The sequence below is a fragment of the Chaetura pelagica genome, unplaced genomic scaffold (assembly GCF_000747805.2).
Source record: "Chaetura pelagica isolate M959 unplaced genomic scaffold, ChaPel_1.0 scaffold105, whole genome shotgun sequence".
Lineage (NCBI taxonomy): Eukaryota > Metazoa > Chordata > Aves > Apodiformes > Apodidae > Chaetura > Chaetura pelagica.
The window spans coordinates 1,055,612-1,073,317 of NW_009953393.1; the positions used below are offsets into that span (position 1 = coordinate 1,055,612).

Here is a 17,706-nt window from a genome sequence, read left to right on the forward strand (position 1 = left end):
CTTTCCATCCAAAGAAGAGGTCAGAAAGCCAAATCAACAAAGAAGAAAATATCTGTCTAGCTCCACAGAAGGAGCTGCTCAGCTATGGCATGTCACACAAAGCCTACTTTTCATCTCTGTCCTGTAATAGTAGAGATGAAGGGGATGGTTGTGCACACACCACGGGGCTTTTCTAAACCATGTAATGTAATTTGTCCATGCTTCCTTCCCCCAACACCCAACTGCATCTTTCTGTGGCCCTCACTTTTCTCTTTCTCCCTCCTGATGACTGTGATGGCACATGACTTCATTTTATCTCAGCCTACTAGGCCACATACAGAAACCCTACTCATTTGAGGAGAGGTCTTGGCACATAAAAAGGCAATTTTTTCCTTAGTAAAAAATATCTATGTTTAAACAAAATTGACCGTTGCCTTTTGTACCTTACCATAATCTGCAATAGGATGGTAGCAGACGAAACTAAAGCGTGTGTCAGTTGTTACAGCTTTACTGAAAGTCAGTCTTTGTCTTGGACAGGGACCTAGAGTGAAGAAAATAAATTTTACATCTGTCTCTGTAGGCATAGATATTTAAGTAAAATACAGTTTACACATATCCATTCACTCAACACTGTAACAGAAAGTAAAATAAAGTAGCAGAAAAACTTTTCTGGGGAGGGTTTTTACATATGCATGTATGCGTATGTGCTCACACCTTGCATTCAACTGCCAAATCAATCATGGATATCTTAAAAGAAGCTTTCGATTTGGTACTGACCACACTAGAGGGTACTCTGTGTCATCTATTATGCATTAGGATAATCATAATTGTCCTTTCTGGGCTTAGCAGCTCTCAAATTAATGGTTCATAGATGTAACTATCTTTTTTTTAGACCAGCCTGGTTAGTCATCCCTTACCTTCTGCACACTGGCAGACCTTGGCGTTGCACACCTTTGAGAGCATGGCACTGTGCTGGGGAGCATTGTAGAATATGCTGCACTTTCTGTCTGTGAAGAAGCAACAAAATGGCTTGTCTCAGAGAGCTCAGCTGGGAAGCCTATGCAGAAGAACCCACACTTGCAGCCCAACTTTTCCCTTGCCCAGAGAAACCAGAACACTAAGGGGTTAGATGCACATCAGCAGTCCAGAAAGTCCTATTTCCTAGACACCTAGAGTACAGGGATCACCTTGCCTTTCAGCTGGGCAACAACCTAGCTTGGGTTTTGGTTTTGTTCAGTTTTCTTGTTAATTGTGTGTGGGGGTTATTTGTGTATTTATTTATTTATTTTGGGAAGGTTGTTCTTGGTTTGGTTTTTGGTTTTGGGGGTGGTTTTATTTGTTTGTTTATTTGTGGTTTTTTTGTGTTTTTTCTTTTTGGTTTGGTTTTGTTTAGCTTGTGTTCTTTTTTGGGGTTTTTCTAAAGTTGTACTCTTGCCCTTTTTTTGGTTGTTTGTTTCCTCTGAAAAACATCCCTCTTAAAAATATCTTTTGTTCATAGAACTACAGTGAGCACTGCACTATTTCTGAAGAAGGAGATAGGTTCACCAATAGTTAATGGTTTAAACCTTGTGTAAACTGTCTTGTATCCCTCAGCTTCAGGCAAGGAAGGAATTTGACCTCATTTTCAAACATTACTTACTCTGACAAATTGGGATGGTTTTTATTTAACCTTCTCTAAATGGGGAACACGACTGGTTCCCTCAGCAAGCACAGTACATAAGCCAAACCTCTAAAGTTGCCTATCTTAGACGCATAGAAAGGCAGTCTGACCAAAAAGCTAATGTGAGTGGAACATGCTTAAAAGCATAATGAGAAACAGGAACTCAGGAAACCTGATTTATAAATCCATGAATGTAAAAGTTTGTATATTCTGTGGCTGTCCCCTCACTGGGATTGTTCCAGGCCAGGTTGGATGGGCCTTGGAGCAACCTAGCTTTGTGGAAGGTGTTTCTGCCCATAACTAGGGGTTGGACTAGCTGATCTTTAAGGTCCCTTCCAACTAAAACAACCTGTGATTCTGTAATTTTCAGTCCATTTTCAATAACAAACCCTTCCTGAGAGGATGCCTATTTAGATGGTCTTAAGTCATGGTAGTAAAAGACAGTATTTGAGGCAGGTTATTTTAACGTTTGACAAAACCACGTGGTTTCACAAACTATATCAAAACCACCTTTTTATAGATTGGAGTTTGTTCTTGAGGGTTTCTTGTTCAATCAGTTATGTATCTGTTGGTGTTTCTGTTGTTGTTGTTGTTTTTTCCTTTTGTGCCCTTACCTGGATTGTAAAAATCATAAAGGATGGCATTTGCTGGCTGAACCAAGCCCATGGGATTGATTTGCTTTGCCCCAAATGATATGCAGTCTGGGTCTGGTCCACTTGTGAGCTGGAGGAAAAAAGAGCAATAGTTATGACAAGTAGATTAACTCTTTCTCCCCAGTCAGTTCCTTATTATATTGTGCTTGTACTAGCTGTTAAATGCTTGTTTCTGATGGCATAGCTGTAGCCTCAACTTGAATAGGGCATTTCCTTCCATTATTTTATTGGGAGATTTTGCAGATGAGCTAAGCTTGGTAAAGGTAGTTTTAGAAGATGTGTGCAGGTTTGCTCTGTTTGAAACTCAAACTCACTACTTTGGGTTTTACTTTTCAGCTTTCACCTAAAGCCACTTAACACAGGAGTAATGGGTGTAACTGATGTTCACAGTGTGTCCTGTACCAGCAGCTGCCAGTGCATACACTTTGCTTAGTAAAAAAGGGACAGATTTTGACCTATAATAATTCACAAACTTCCTAGGGCAGTCATAACAGCAATAACATTTACATTTTTTCATTTCTCTATCATCTTACATTTAAAAAAATAATTGCCCTGTATGTGCTTTCTATAGGGACCCCCAAGCCTTCACTATGGAGGTGAAACAACTCAAGTGGGTGTAGGGTGAAGTCATTATTCAAAATATGGATAAATATACACAGGAGCTAGAGGGTTTGATGTTTACATTTGTTTGTCACTATATGTATCTCAATCCAGAAATACTGAACTTCACATACAAGGTGTCCATGTTGGAATTTACAGGACCACCAGTTAACACTTTGTTAATCTTGGATGAAAAACATCTCTTCTGGCTAGAGAAAGTTTCTAATTTTTTTTATGCCAAAGCCAAAATCTGAAACATGGGCTACATCTCCTGGAACACAGAAAGGTGGAGAATGAAGGTGCATATTTACATAATTCCCCTCTTCCACCCTCTTTCAGCTGAGCTATTCAATTACGATAGATAACAAAAATCACAGGAGGGTAATGGAGTGTGAAAACCAAGAATGATTAGATTTTTTAAAAAGTCTTTATAAGCTGTCTGAAACGGCAGAAAATGGGAAATCTTTGGGTTTGCTTACCTCACCAAAGTAAAGCAAAACCTTTCCTTCCTTGTACTCAAAGTGCTGAATGTACTGGTCTGAAGACATCACCAGCTGCAGGAAAACAAATACATTGGAAAAAAACCCCAGCATAACAGGAACACCTTGCTACCAACCTCTGCATTCTAGTTTTCTTTTCAGCTATTTTCTTTATATTCTGCCCTTTCTTCCTCCCTAAAGGAGACAGTCCCTGGAAGCATGAATCTGGGCAAACCTCCCCCAGCTGAGCAGGCTCCAGAACCCAGAACCCTGTAGCCACCTTTACAGAGAGCTGTGCCCCATCTCCCTGTCACTTTTCAGCTTCCTCTAAAAGATGTGCTTGCATCCCCCCCTGCAAGCACAGGGCACACTGTCCTGACATGTCAGGGGACAACACTGTCAGTGGGGACAGAAATTTTTGTTAAGGATAGGCACGTATTTAAGTGTCCTGCTAAGCTTTGCCCTAATTTCTATTACAAAGTTCTTAGAAGATGGAACTCTGCTCACCTCAAGCTTTTCATTTCTTGTATGTATATTCTGTGAATATTTTATCGGAGTAAGAAGAATGAAAATATATCTATCCAAAATCTGTTTTCCCTTCTTCATTCTGTGGACTTTGGAAAGACTTAGGAAGACAAATTCTCTATAGAAAAGGCTATATAGAAAATATGACACAGAAAAGTGTGTTTCTAACCTGCTCAAGATCCTTCGTGTCAGGTTCCAAGCCACTCAGCAGAGAGAGGTCAACCAGGGACATCTTTGGTACATTGGAACCTGTGGACCTTTATGAGGGAGACCATCATCAGTGAAAATCTGTACTGAACAGCGAGCTTGCTCTGAAGAGTTTGGCTGTTCAGGCTTGTTAATGGTGAAACAAATCAATCATTCTGGTTCATTTAACTCTGCTAAGTGGTTTTTAATTTGAAAATTAGCTGCCTACCTCTTTAAGAGTCATGGGGCAAAAGTAGTCATCTAAACTAGTCAAATGGTCATCTAAAACCCAAGCATTTTGCTTGAGCTTCTAATCTATTTTTATTTATAGATGGTAGGCAGAAACAATTACTTTCAAAGGACAGCCCATCCCACCATAAAATACTGCTGAAGACTGGGATGGTAAACAGCACTGACAAAGTGTCTGTTCTCTATTATCTAAAGAGTGGAGTGAGAAAATGAATTTATCCTAATTTTTCATGGACAAAGTCAAATTTACATCACATTTGCTGTCCAAGGTGATAATTCTCATAGCTCTAGAAGAGGAACTCAGGAGGACAACCATTACTTTGTCCTTGTGCTACCCTTGCCATCTTGTGAAGGGGAGCCAAAGCAGATGTTTCAGGTTAATTCTGCATGGGAGGTTTTCTTTCTCACTAGCTCTGCCCTTGCCTGCTTCTTGTTTGCCACAATGGTGTATCTCTTCTGCCTCCTCTCTCAAATAGTAGTAGACAGCTTTTCTGTTACATGAGGCCAGAGTGTAACCACAAAGGAACTAACAGCATCTCTCCAGAAAGCAATGAAGCTCGATGTTATTACTGCATTCCAATTCCATTGTGAATAAAAGACTTCTTTCAGATTGTTAGCCAGGCAGGTGCTTTAGAGTCTACTGAGAGTTTGATGGGCCAGACACTGCAAATGGACATCTCAGGTCTACGCAAACAGTCTAAACTTAATAACAGTGTGTGGAAAACTATTTTCTTGCCAAAGGAGAGAGGATGCAGACTTACCATGTATTCAGTCTCACAGATCACCAAGTTGGATACTAAGCTTGCAGATATGAAGAGGGTGACCAAGAAGAATTACAAACAGAAATGAATTATTTTCTAATGGTGAGGTGATCTTGCAGACCTACCTGACACAGACTTTGTACTGCAGTAATTCTGCTTTACTGGGAGACACCACATCCCTTTTCCTTCTGCTGTGGATATCAAACCACTCAATTTCAGATAGTGGCTCAAATGTGGCACTATCTGCAGCAGATGGGTCCTCATAATCATAGTTTTCATCAGAGTATTCAGCTTCTGAAGGTGACAGACAAAAATGGCTGAGGACCCAGTAATTTGGCTCCTTTTGTATAATGATAAAACAATTGGACAGTCATGTTGTCTCTACAGGTTTTATCTCAGTATTTATATGGGTTTTATCTCAGTATTTCTAAATCATTCAGAGTTAAAATTTTAGAGATAATTAGAGTTAGAATAGCCAACAGATTTCACTAAGAATGTGGATTAGGCTATATATAAATATGTGAAGAACAATTCCTGCCTCCAGAAGTGAGCTACTGAAACAGAAAAAAAAAAAAAAAAAAAAAAAAAAAAGCAGATGTAGGCAGAGAGGATAATAAATTCACACTTCAGGGGATGGAAAACAGTCTTGCTCATACGCAAAACCTATGACAGATCTACCTCAAAGAAGGACTACATGGTAGGTACCTTACTAGGGGAACTCAGCTGGGCTTTCCCCTCATGGCAGACAGGAGCACCATGAAGGGAGTTTACCTCACTTTCCTTTCAGTAACCAAGAAGAGTTACTAATAGTACCTGTTAGGTACCGGCTGCACTTACAGTCTTACAGGTAGTTATTAAACTATATAAAAACTTGAATAAGCTGAATGAAACAATAGCTAGGCAGAGTTTCAGAAACCTCTGTCTTTCCTTGTTTCATTCATTCATTCCCACTTTCCAAGGTTGGAAGCCATTAAGTATCACTAGCAGCTGGTCAAAATTGTTACCTCTGAGAGCCAACGTCTTCCCTTTTCACTCACCAGAGTATTTAATACTCCCTTCCATTTCCACTGTCAAAATCAAATCATTACACGAGTTGTTCTTCAGCTCAGAAGACCAGTACACTTTTAGGACCTAAAACGAACACACAAACAGCTAACCACTAAAAATATAATTTAAATTATAAGGTATTTACTCATCCAGGACTTCAGCAAATGCTGATGGGACAAGGAACTGTGAAAAGAAACACTGGTCTCCCAGATGCACAGGCTGGTCACAGAGGACCGCCATGGGTATAAGCAGAAGATGCACATCACAAATAGCGTGGGACCTTTGAGATAATTTTCCATTCCCAACCACGAAGGGGCCTTTCAAACTCCATCCTCCTCTATAAGCATTTAATGGACCTACACTGAAAACCAGGAAAATTTACTGCACACCAAGGCAGTTTGTAGACCATGATTTTTAGAAATTTGGAGGTAGGAACACAAAGGATGAAGCCATGGCAAGTAATTTCTCACTGTGTTTTCAAAAAGGGATTAGAAGAAGTCCAGTTGGACTCTGAATTTCTGGTTTACAGCTTACACTCATTGTCCCATTTCCTCTGCCATCTACAGACACTTCAACTTTTCTCCCAAGTTCAAACTGCAAAACAAGGAAAGAAAGAAATAAATAAACAAAAGAGAGAGATTTAGGCAGCATTTGGTCAGCTCAGCAATAGATAATTTATCTTCCTGCAGTTTTGATGATTTTCTATGCCTTTACCCTTCAAAACTGGGGTAGAGAAAATCTTTAGATACAGAAGGAGTTATGAGACCTCAAGTATTATAAGATTTTTAGTATGCTGAGCTGATGCATCTTACTGTGCCATCGTGGGGCCCAGGAGACATATTTTCCCATCTTAACTCTCTCCTCTGTACCCTGGATTTGACATTTTCACAGGTCCCAACATCACAAATACCAGCATATTACTCTTCTTCCTCATTTCTTAGTAAGACTTGGGCTCCTGGCTGCTCTTCACTATTAGGGGAGATTCATGTCACCAGGGTCCTTGAATAGGCAAGAAAGGGCCTCTAAGTTGTGCTTCTAAGTAGCTGTTGATTTTTTTTCTTTAAAAAGTTTATGTTGTTTTACTGATTTAATTATTAAAAAATATTGCAAACCAGGTGTGCCATGATTGCTCAACATGAGAAAACCTAAGCCAGATGATCTAATGTTTCTCCCCAGTGTCTTGAGGAAAAAGGTTTGAAACAATGAATCGTTGTGTACCTCTAGCTTTTTCTGAACTGTGTCACCAGTATCAGTCAGAGTAATACTGTAGTCATGTTGTTTTCCAGGTGTTCCCAGATTTACAGTCAGGTTGGTGGATGCAGTGTTCAATGTTTGTATGCTGTATGCTGACAGAGCTTCTAGGGCCACCACTGTGTCCTAGTGAGAAAGAAATGCAAAAATCTAACAATTATGCCAGTTTATTTCAACATCTAAGATCACATGTTCAGTCACCTGAAGATATTTTTCAGTTTTATGTTTTTTTCCACTTTGAAGTTCTCCTGCATCTGTCTGTTCCTACCTGCGCAGACTATTTCTTTTATTTTCCAGCTTCTTCTCTTAGCATTAAAATCCTAAAACCACTGGAGTTCTAATCTCTGATTATCATAAGTCTTCATAAAGGCAAAGAATCTTTGCTGGCTTATAACTTTTATTTTGGCCCATTTTCTATTAAGGAACCAAAATCTTTAGTGCTTCAGACACCAAAGAAGTTCAGGATTAACTGTTACGATGCTTTCAAATCCAAGTGAGAAAATCTTTCTGAGGCTTCCATTTTCTTCCCTCCCCCAGAAACTCCACCCAGACTGTGGGCCAGGCACCTGTGTAGAGCAGAATCCTCCACCATAGTTCCTTCTTTCTGTCAGCCACGTAGCAATAGGCCTTGCATACTCCAGGTCTCTCAGGAGCAGTGTTTGAAGCAACGCGTAGCCAGTGGTTTCCACCGAGATTGCATCTTTGCCGTTCCCCCAGTAGCGCTGCTGCTTCGCTGCAAGAGTAACTCAGTAACTTTGTAAATACACTTGCCCAAAATTATTATTTTTCTACACAGCAGATATTTCATGTCATAGCCCTGAGGAACCACAAGACACAGGCACTGTCAGAAAATCATTTGGGAAGAAAAGATAGTGGAAAAGGAAAACAACAGTTTTGAATTTTGACTTATCCAGCCATCACAGCTTAATGATCCCACTGTGCAGCAATGTTCATCTGATGGAGTGGTAGCATTGTGTGTGATGTTCCCCAAGAGATTATGATATTAATTATGCCCACACATCCAGTCTTGATTAAGAGGATGCATATTGCCTACGCTGAAACTATGTTTTATTAAACTGTAAACCAAACAAATTGGGAGAAATTAATGATGTGTCAGTGCAGCCACACAACCAACTGACTCAGCATTGACCAAAGCCACACATTGAGTTGGAAAGAGTTGACATCCATGTGGAGCTGGAATAAAGCACTCAGGACTGGTGAGGGGCTTTGAAAAGGGCTGGAAAAGACACTTTCTCTCTTGATCACAAATCCAGTATGGACTAATCCTATATGTAGTTTTTTACTTCCACTTTAGGGGTGTGAAGACTTTGGTAGGCAACAAGGGAAGTAGAAAAGGTAAATTACTACCACGGTTTTGTTCCAATTCCAGAATCGGGTAAGATCATGATCCAAACTTCACAATGCTAAGTAGTTACTTTATAGTTATATTAATTATACAACTTGCATACTGTAATTCCAACATTGAAATATTTAGTTGTGTAATTTAAATAATTAAGTATATTAAATATATGCAAATAAGTTTCTATGAAATTAAATGGTCTTAATTTACTTGAATTTGTTTTATTCAAACAAAAATAACAAATACACTTTAATGAGTGCACAGAGTGCTTTAATGTGCAAAAGTGCTTTCTAACTGAATTTTAAAGAATGGTTACCATTACCTGCATCAAAAGTAGAACAGTCTCTTAATTTTTCTTTAGCAAACCGAGCTTCTTCACTTTCAGAGCTCACAAGTGTCAGAGCATAAGCAGTGATGGCTGTAGAATAGCAGTTAGTATTTCTTGAAAGTTGATTTTTCATGTAAGTCACTGCTCGTCTAATCCCCTGTACCTGTGAAAAGAGAATGGATCCATTTGGAAAGGTCATTCAGCCCTGCTAACTGTTACTGCTGGTCAAAGTACTAGGAAATTAGAAAACTTCACTGTAGCAATTTTTGAGACAATTTTCATGTTTTTTGCTTAGTGATTAAAGCCATTTATGATGGAGTGTGTAGCTTGAAACACCTTGTACATCAATAGGCCACGGCATCTTTTCTTATCTACCATGGATGTAAATGGACTTTTACCTCCTCGTCATCATCATCATTACCTATTATCATTGTGAGATAGTAAGGTGGACATGCCATTGAGCAATACCCTTCAGACTTAAAGATAAAAGTCAGGCTTCCTACCCCATCAAGTGAGTCGTAGGCTTGTACAGCCTGTTGCAATGCTATGGTTACAAAGGCTGTCAATGCCAAATCCTCTTCTGCTGACCCAATGCCACCCTGAAGGACAAAACATGAAAAGGAAAAGTTAAATGTACATGTGTAAGGTTGTGATAAAGTTTAGAAAATCACTTGTCATACAGTCAGGGACCTCTTATCAGAGCATCTGGCTGCAGACAATGTCATTTTACCTTTTATTTTTGCTCAGTAACTTGTGTCCACCTAAAGTATCTCTTCTAAAATTGCAGTCACGTTTCACGAAACAATGTTAAGAGATAAGGAACCTGATACATCCTTCAGCTGGTAACAAAATATTTAATTACTTAACTTGTAGTTAAAAATCTACAGTTTCTCATTGGAATATTCATGCTTAAAATTTCCAAGCACACCCCATAGACTAAAGAGCCCTCTAACACCCAGAACTTTTCTCCTGTAAAGTTATTTACACTCCATTACTAGATAGTTTCTTATTCCTCTTCTTCATATACTAAACACAGTGCTCTCATTAGCTTTTTCCCCATAAATATCTGAATTTTCATTCCTGTTATTCTTTGTGATTCTTTTGGTTGTGCTCTTCTTTGACAACAACCTTAGGATCTTCAACAACCTTTAACAACTTTTGCCAACAACTTTCTTTTTCACTTAGCCCCAAATGTTTATCCTTAGGAGGACAGGTTTTTTGCTTGGAAAGACTTAAGCCTCTGTACAAAATTATCATGCACAGTTCCTGAAGCAAATGTAAAATAGAAGGTAAATATCTCAGAATGAGCAGAGGTCAAAAAAATCTTTGTTCAGTTCTTGAGCTGTTCCCCTGTGCCACCGGCAGTATTACATCAACTGTGAAACTGGCTTTCAGGGTGAAAGTCTAACTAGTGATTTGACAAAGGTCATTAATAAAATTCTTACATTTTTTTCCATATAAGATCACTACAGAGGTATCTGCATTTTCAATGATTTTTGGAAGATGCACGTTCTTTTAAAATCCTAGCTGTGTTACAGTTTTGTGTTTCTGGACAATTATAGGGGATATGTCGATTAATGTATGGAACTGAAAATTCAAATTAGGTGTTAAGATTATTTATTTTCTTTTCATCATGGGAGAAGTTAAACATTGAGAGACTGTGGGATCCTCACCCATGGAGGTATTCAAGACTTGGCTGGACACAGCTCTGTGAAATTAGTTCTAACTAGACCTGGTCTTAGCACAGGTTCAACTAGATGTCCCTGGAGGTCCCTTCAAAACTAAATTACAATTCTATGGCTCTATTGCCTTTGGCAATAAAAGATATACATTTTTAGCAAGCATAAATATCTGAGAATTAATTTTCTAAGTGCTCTAGAGGCATAGGTCAGCTGCTAAATTATTTAAGACTGGATCAAAAGATAAAAGTGATGAAGTGCTAGCTATGGAACTGGCATAATAGATCTTTTAACAAATTAATTTTACATTACAGATTTTGTACTTGTTACATTACAGATTTGTTTTCTTTAGATACTTTTCTTGCTACTCAACAACTAATAATATTCCTTTTGATCCCTGCCATCCCTAAATGTGCAACAGCTTTTTCTAAATTTGGATGACCTACCTGCATAGTCCTGTCCAGTACTGGGTGATGGTCATGGAATGAATCATCTGCCTGCTGTTGATTAATCAAGTAGGAAATCGACTTGTGTATATCACTGTCTTGGACACTAATGAATTCTCTGCACCTTGTGAGTACTTTAACAATGAATGCAGTTAACCTGCACACACACACACACAAAAAAGAAAGTTCCAAACCTGTGCTGACATGTATTTACAGAAGAGTATATTGACAGGGAAAGGAACATACTAATTTTGTACATAGAATCATATTCAATACAGTGCACTCACTATAGAGTGCTCATTCAACATCAGCATGCACATTTCTTCATTGTGACAAATGCAAAATAATCAGTGGATCAGTAGAAATCTTATTCATCAAGGACTAAACATGCTCAGAGACTAAGAGGGTTGACTATCTATGACAAAAATACACAGGCAACACCATGCCCTCCAGATTTTGAAAATCCATTCCCCAGAAAAACTTCTAATGTATCAAATGATAACAGAAGTATTTTGGAAAACAACAACAAGAAAAACAAACCACAAAAAAAAAAACCAAACCAAACCAACAAAAAGTAAAGAAAATCAAATGGAAAAATACACTTACCACACACTACTGGGGATTGACTTAAATGCTCCATAGGAGCCATCCACCTTCTGAAACTCAAGCACTCTAGTATAACCTGCATGAACAAGACAGGAAATAACTGTTCAGGTGATACACATATTTCTTGGGCATTCTCATACATTACTTGGATTAACATGGACATGTACAGTATTGACTAGTGGAAGAGTAGATTGAGATGTTCTCTGGTACATTAAGCTGGAAGTGATTGGGTCAGCAGGCGTTTGACACAGAAAAAGCTTTAGGCTTAGAAGGTGTTTTGTCTTGTTTGACTTAATTGAATCATGAGAATAACCTGGAAACTGCAGGTATCTATAGTTACAAAGCATTTTCTGTGTAGTGAATATTGGGAAATATATTTCCCATTACTGACAACTTTTCAAGCTGTTCTCTTTATGGTGTAAGGAATAAAAAAATATACAAAACATCATAGGAAATTACAAGTTGTGGCTTCTGGTCTTGACTGCTATTATATTGACAAAGTCTATCATAGCCACACAACCCATCTTCTATCTGCTGAACTTTGATAAGAATCAATAAAAACATGAAATAGGGACTAAATGCTGCTGATAATACCAAACCCTCATCAGCAGAATCTCATGTGACTTCAGGGAATCCTAGGTAAATAGGCTAAGACCTCAGTTCAGCAACTCTTAGCAGGTTTTTAATCTCTACTTATACCTTTAATTTTCACTGATGAAATATGTCACATGTTGTCTGAAGATCATAAAAACAAGTACCTTGTATTGCTTTATGCTATGTGCACACTACTACAGTTAGAAAGATCAGCTGCACCTGCCACAATACTGACAACTCTTGGGCTCTATATTTGTGCCTGTAAACTGGAACAACTCCATTTCCATATGTTGTCCTGGCTTTGTTGTGCATTTAACTCCAGATCCCATCTTGGAGTGGGGTCTTCAAGAAACAGCTTTGCAGCTGTCCTGTTCCTAAGGAAACTCCCTCCCTGGGTTGGTCCAAGATCATTCTAGCTCATATAATGAATACAGGAGTATGGAAGAGAAACTGTCAATAGCATGATTACCTCTGAGACTTTCATTAGTTGTCAAGAGATACTTGCCAACTACAGACATCTCCAACAGAGATGTCTACATCCCAGCTGGCAATCCTAAGCACTGCCTATGATCTATGGGGAGAAACAGGACATGATTAATCTTGATCTATTCTGCACATCTACATTAGGAGGAAATGATCAGCTGGCCTTTGCTAACCATTTACTCTGAAAAGAGGTGACATTAATCAGCTCATATTTTACTTTCTGCTTCTAAACTAGACAAGTGAGAGGGTAGACTGTGGATGTCAATACTGTGCAATGTCAGATGTAGGCAATTAGTCACCTAAATCCTCCTCACCACTTCTTTCATGTCTGTCTGAAGATTGTCGGAGGCATTTCTGTGGGATAACGCTCACTCCTTTGGTGAGTAGCAATGGTTAGTGTGCAGAGCTGAAGGACAGCACTGACAGTGCCCGTTGGTCTTTGAGACTTTTGCTGCATACCTTTCTCAATCATCTTGATGGCTTCCTCCTTCTTTTCAGGATCCATGTTCACCCACTGCTCGCTGGCATCCAAATACTCAATAGCATAGACTGCAGGGGCCATTTTCACCATTGTTTGCTCTGCACAGCCTGTAGGCAGTTTAATGAGCTTCTCAACTCCAGTGAGACTAAGACAATTCTCAACAGACTCATCCATGAGATTTCCTGTTGTGAAAAACACAAGCCACAATACATACTGTGTTTAAAGCTGGCTGATGTAACATGAAGAATGGTGACAGTAACTGTACGTTGACACTCCAGTGCAGCCTGATACTTCTCATTATTAGACACTGTTTTCAGCAGCTTATGACTTTTTAAGGCTGGAGAAGGACAAGGATGATGTCCCAAGCCCTATGAACACTGGAGAAGGGAGGCTGGGGCACCGAGTGAGTGCAGAGGAGAAAGAGTCCTGAGGCCACCAGAGGCAGGGAAGCAAAGAGAAGGAGGAAAGACTGGTGCTTCAGGTTTGGGCTGAAAAAGTCTTGTCAAACCAGACTTGATCCTCCCACAAAGGGCAAAAAGTCAGGCCTTAATTATGCCAAACTTTTTGTGCAGATGATTTGTTTGTTTTTTGTTTAGTTTAGTTTTGGTTTTGTTTCTCCTCTCTGCACTTTTCTCATTTGATGAATTGAAGCATTCCCATACTTTACAACAGTGATTTGAAATGGAAGCCAGTATTCTGTGCTTCAGGAATGCATTATTTTACATTTTCTGGGAAAAAAAAAAAACAACAAACAAAACATTAATAAGAGTACTTGCTAGTTTATGTTTTAAAAATACATATGCATAAATATATATATATATTTGTATACCATAATTTGATTTAATTCATATATGATTATACTGCACCTTGAATAATGTTTTCAGTTTTGGGCCCTGCACTACAAGAAGGACATTGAGGTGCTGGAGCCTGTCCAGAGAAGAGCAAAGAAGCTGGTGAAGGGTCTAGAGAACAGGTCTTCCAAGGAGTGGCCGAGGGAACTGGGTTGTGTCATCTAGAAAAGAGGCTGAGGGGAGATCTTATCACTCTCTACAACCACCTGACAGGAGGTTTTAGCGAGTTGGGGGTTGGTCTCTTCTCCCAGGTAACCAGTGATAGGACAAGAGGAAATGGCCTCAAGATGCACCAGGGGAGGTTTAGTTTGGATATTAGGAAAAATTTCTTTACTGAAAGAGTGATCAGGCATTGGAAGAGGCAGCCCAGGGTAGTGGTGGAGTCACCGTCCATGGAGGTGTTAAAAAACGTGTGGACCTAAGCACTTCAGGGCATGGTTTAGTTGGCATGATGGTGGTGGGTTGATGGTTGTACTGGATGATCTTAGAGGTCTTTTCCAACCTTAATGATTCTATAATTCTATTATTGCATGTATCTTATCTTTAGTAAAACAGAACTTTCCAGTCAAGCAGCCTTCTTTCTGAAGAATAAAGCAGATTTCTACAGAACCCTGCAGTGTGGGGTTACTAGAGAAGGTGAACTCTTCCCTTCTTCTCTGGCGTTCCCATAAAGTTAGCCTGGGCACAGGATGAACTTCATAAAGCTATTATATGAAATATAAGTGAATAGGAGTTATTCACAGGAGGGAAAATATGAGATCAGCCTTGGGGCTGTTTTGTTTTATGATCTGAGCACACAGCACAGATCATTTGAATGATGGCAGAAAAACTAGGATGGAACAGAGTCTCTATATTTAGGAATGTGCAGCACAAAGGGGCATGTTTCTTGTCACCTATGGAAAAACTATTGACAAAAATTTTGTATTTACCTTTCAGGCTAACAAACACGTGACTATCAGAACCTGGTATCATATCAGATGGCTTGTTCAAGTCCAGTGTGTGGGACTTTACTGTAAACAAATGATAAACAGAGAACTACATCCAAACGCTTTAAACATAAAAATGTACAGTGTCATTTCAGAACATGCTTTCCGTTAAACACCTCACAGTTTATGGCAATTTCAACAGAAGTGTAGTCAGAAATGTTAAATGGAAATTTATGAAAGAAATGTTTCTCTTTAAAGAATTTATTTAATTTCCAATTATTAGCAATATTTTTCTTGGCTTGAATGAGGCTTGGTTTTAATACCTTGTAACACCCATTAGTAAACAAAATAGATGTCTACTTAGTATTTAAGATCGGTACTTGAAGTTCAGCTATTATGCAAAAAAAATCTAGATATTTAAAGATTTTTACTTCTTTGAGTCTCTTGCTATGTATTGGATGAAGAGATTTGTGACAAGTTTTGGTCAATAAAAGCAACATTTGTATCTGAAGAAGTATTTTGCTGCACCCATCAGATATTCCTACCAGGCTTTACAACCCCTACCCCAAACCTTATCTATACCTAACTTTTTTGTGTAACTTACAGTCACTGTTAATGCAAATGGTATTTTCTTCTCTCTGTAAAACACCTTCAGCCTGTACAAATGAGGAAATAAAAATCAATATTTTTGCAAACACCCACAACTGAAATTAAGCTGCATGAAAGCCATGATCTCTGCCCTCGCACTAGACCAGCAGATGGCAGAAAGAGGTTATTTTGGAGTGAGGTTTCTCTCCAGGTAAAAATAAAAGCTCAAAGTCATAATTTCAATCTCCCAATTATAATGTTAGTGAACTCTACTGACTTTTTTGTTATTACTGATGTATTCCCTGGATGAAATTTATTTAACCAAAAATAACTCATAAAAATTAAACTTGAAAATATATTCTCAGCTTTGTAAGATGTGCAAGTTCACAGGTGTACTTACTTTTATAAACCTCTTATTTGCGAAATCCAACAAGTTCTGAGTTCATCTTGTTGGTAAAACGTAAACTTCTTTTCCTTCTGATTTCCGCTCCTTCCTCTTCCAACAGTATATATTTAAAAAGAACTCTTTTCACTGGCACTCTTAGTGTTTTGGTGTAGCACTGAGGTCTGTGCCTATCTCTAGAAAAGTTATGGCCTGTGACAACAGCAGGTTGCTGACATCCCATGCTTTGTCCTTACCTACATGGCTATACTTTGACAGTAATGATGTAAATTTTCTTATTTTGTGCTTTTTATGTGGGTTGAATATTGTCCTCAGTAGGCTACCTAGGTACTGTAATGGATCTGTGGCAGTCAGTGTTGACTCCCAAAAATCATCTTTATTAAAAGGCTCCTCCTTTTCATTATACTTGAAAAAGAACCAAGGCATTAAATAATCAATATAACATCTTTGTTTGCCTATACATATTTTACCTATGCTATTGTTAAGCTTGAAGATCCATTAACTAGAAGGAATAACATAGGGCTAAACTTCATGTCTAGCAGAGGCTATTTCCTCCTCAAAATATTGCTAGATTAACATCAAACTTTGCCTTAAAATTGAATAAGACTTTATAAATTCTGATGAAGCAGTTGGAAATTAAAGGTTAAGAGATGAACACTGAATGTATGAAGGAAGTTGTTGCTGTGCTGTGGGTAGAAGGATGGCATTTTGCCTTACAGAACAATTCTTTCCACATACACTACTCACAAACTTATCACAGGGTGATATATGCTATAGCTCATGCTATAGCTCAGTCCTTTCTGAGAAGCAGGTTTCCTGAAGTTTCTTCCAGCCTTATGTTTCTAGGATTTCACTCCCTCCATGAGCTGTCCACACATGGTGAATATCATATTTGAGGAGAAGCATGCATTCATGAAGTGCCTGCCCTCTAGTTATACCTACCACAACAATGAGGTTCTTCCTAATGCTGTCACTGTACCCAGGAGCTGTGGCAAACGCAGTGATTGTAATTGGAATTTCTCCCACAGTCAGAGGGACAACTGAGAAGTAGGCTGGTGTTGCAGAGTTCCCCTTAGCCACCAGTGTCAACTGCACAGCCTTCTCCCTTTCTTCTGCAGCGCACAGCCCCTCCACTGCCTCCATGCTCACTGTAACCTGTGGGGACAAGGCAATGCCTTCAATCAGGCTCCAAGCACTCCTGCACAGGAGAAATACACCAACTCCACAATGTCTAGGTAAGAATGGGAAATGACAAAGAAGCATCACAGAAAACTTTAGCTTTGCTTAAAAAAGAAATAGCAATGTGGGTATTTTGCAAGATGGAAAGTGTTCCACTTTAGCTTCCCCCCTGAATTTCCTGTTCTCAATCTATAAAATGGGAAAACTTTTTCACTGAGAATAGATCAAGTACAGCTTGTGCAAAGAGGTGGTAAAGTCTTCCTCCTTGAAGATGTTCTATATTTGACTGAGCAAGACCCTGAACAGCTTGCTCTATCTGGATCTGCTCTGAGCACCAGGTTGGACTACAGACCTCTGGAGGTACCTTTTGAACCAAAATTATTCTGTTACCC

General features: G+C 38.9%; 1 protein-coding gene across 1 annotated transcript in view; it reads right to left on the reverse strand.

The window, feature by feature from the left end:
• LOC104389379 (complement C4-like) overlaps positions 1-17,706 on the reverse strand; it is a 47,985-nt gene that overhangs the window by 4,026 nt on the left and 26,253 nt on the right. Inside the window, exons 21-38 of the mRNA XM_009998364.1 lie at positions 17,078-17,290; positions 15,749-15,800; positions 15,148-15,228; positions 13,346-13,549; positions 11,810-11,885; positions 11,204-11,360; positions 9,582-9,677; positions 9,073-9,241; positions 7,957-8,123; positions 7,358-7,516; positions 6,674-6,733; positions 6,130-6,223; positions 5,218-5,386; positions 4,066-4,153; positions 3,372-3,446; positions 2,254-2,362; positions 897-986; positions 428-520 (exon numbers count right to left, since the gene is read on the reverse strand). Of these exons, the coding sequence (XP_009996666.1) occupies positions 428-520; positions 897-986; positions 2,254-2,362; positions 3,372-3,446; positions 4,066-4,153; positions 5,218-5,386; positions 6,130-6,223; positions 6,674-6,733; positions 7,358-7,516; positions 7,957-8,123; positions 9,073-9,241; positions 9,582-9,677; positions 11,204-11,360; positions 11,810-11,885; positions 13,346-13,549; positions 15,148-15,228; positions 15,749-15,800; positions 17,078-17,290 (2,152 nt within the window). The remainder of the gene's footprint in view (positions 1-427; positions 521-896; positions 987-2,253; positions 2,363-3,371; positions 3,447-4,065; positions 4,154-5,217; positions 5,387-6,129; positions 6,224-6,673; positions 6,734-7,357; positions 7,517-7,956; positions 8,124-9,072; positions 9,242-9,581; positions 9,678-11,203; positions 11,361-11,809; positions 11,886-13,345; positions 13,550-15,147; positions 15,229-15,748; positions 15,801-17,077; positions 17,291-17,706) is intronic.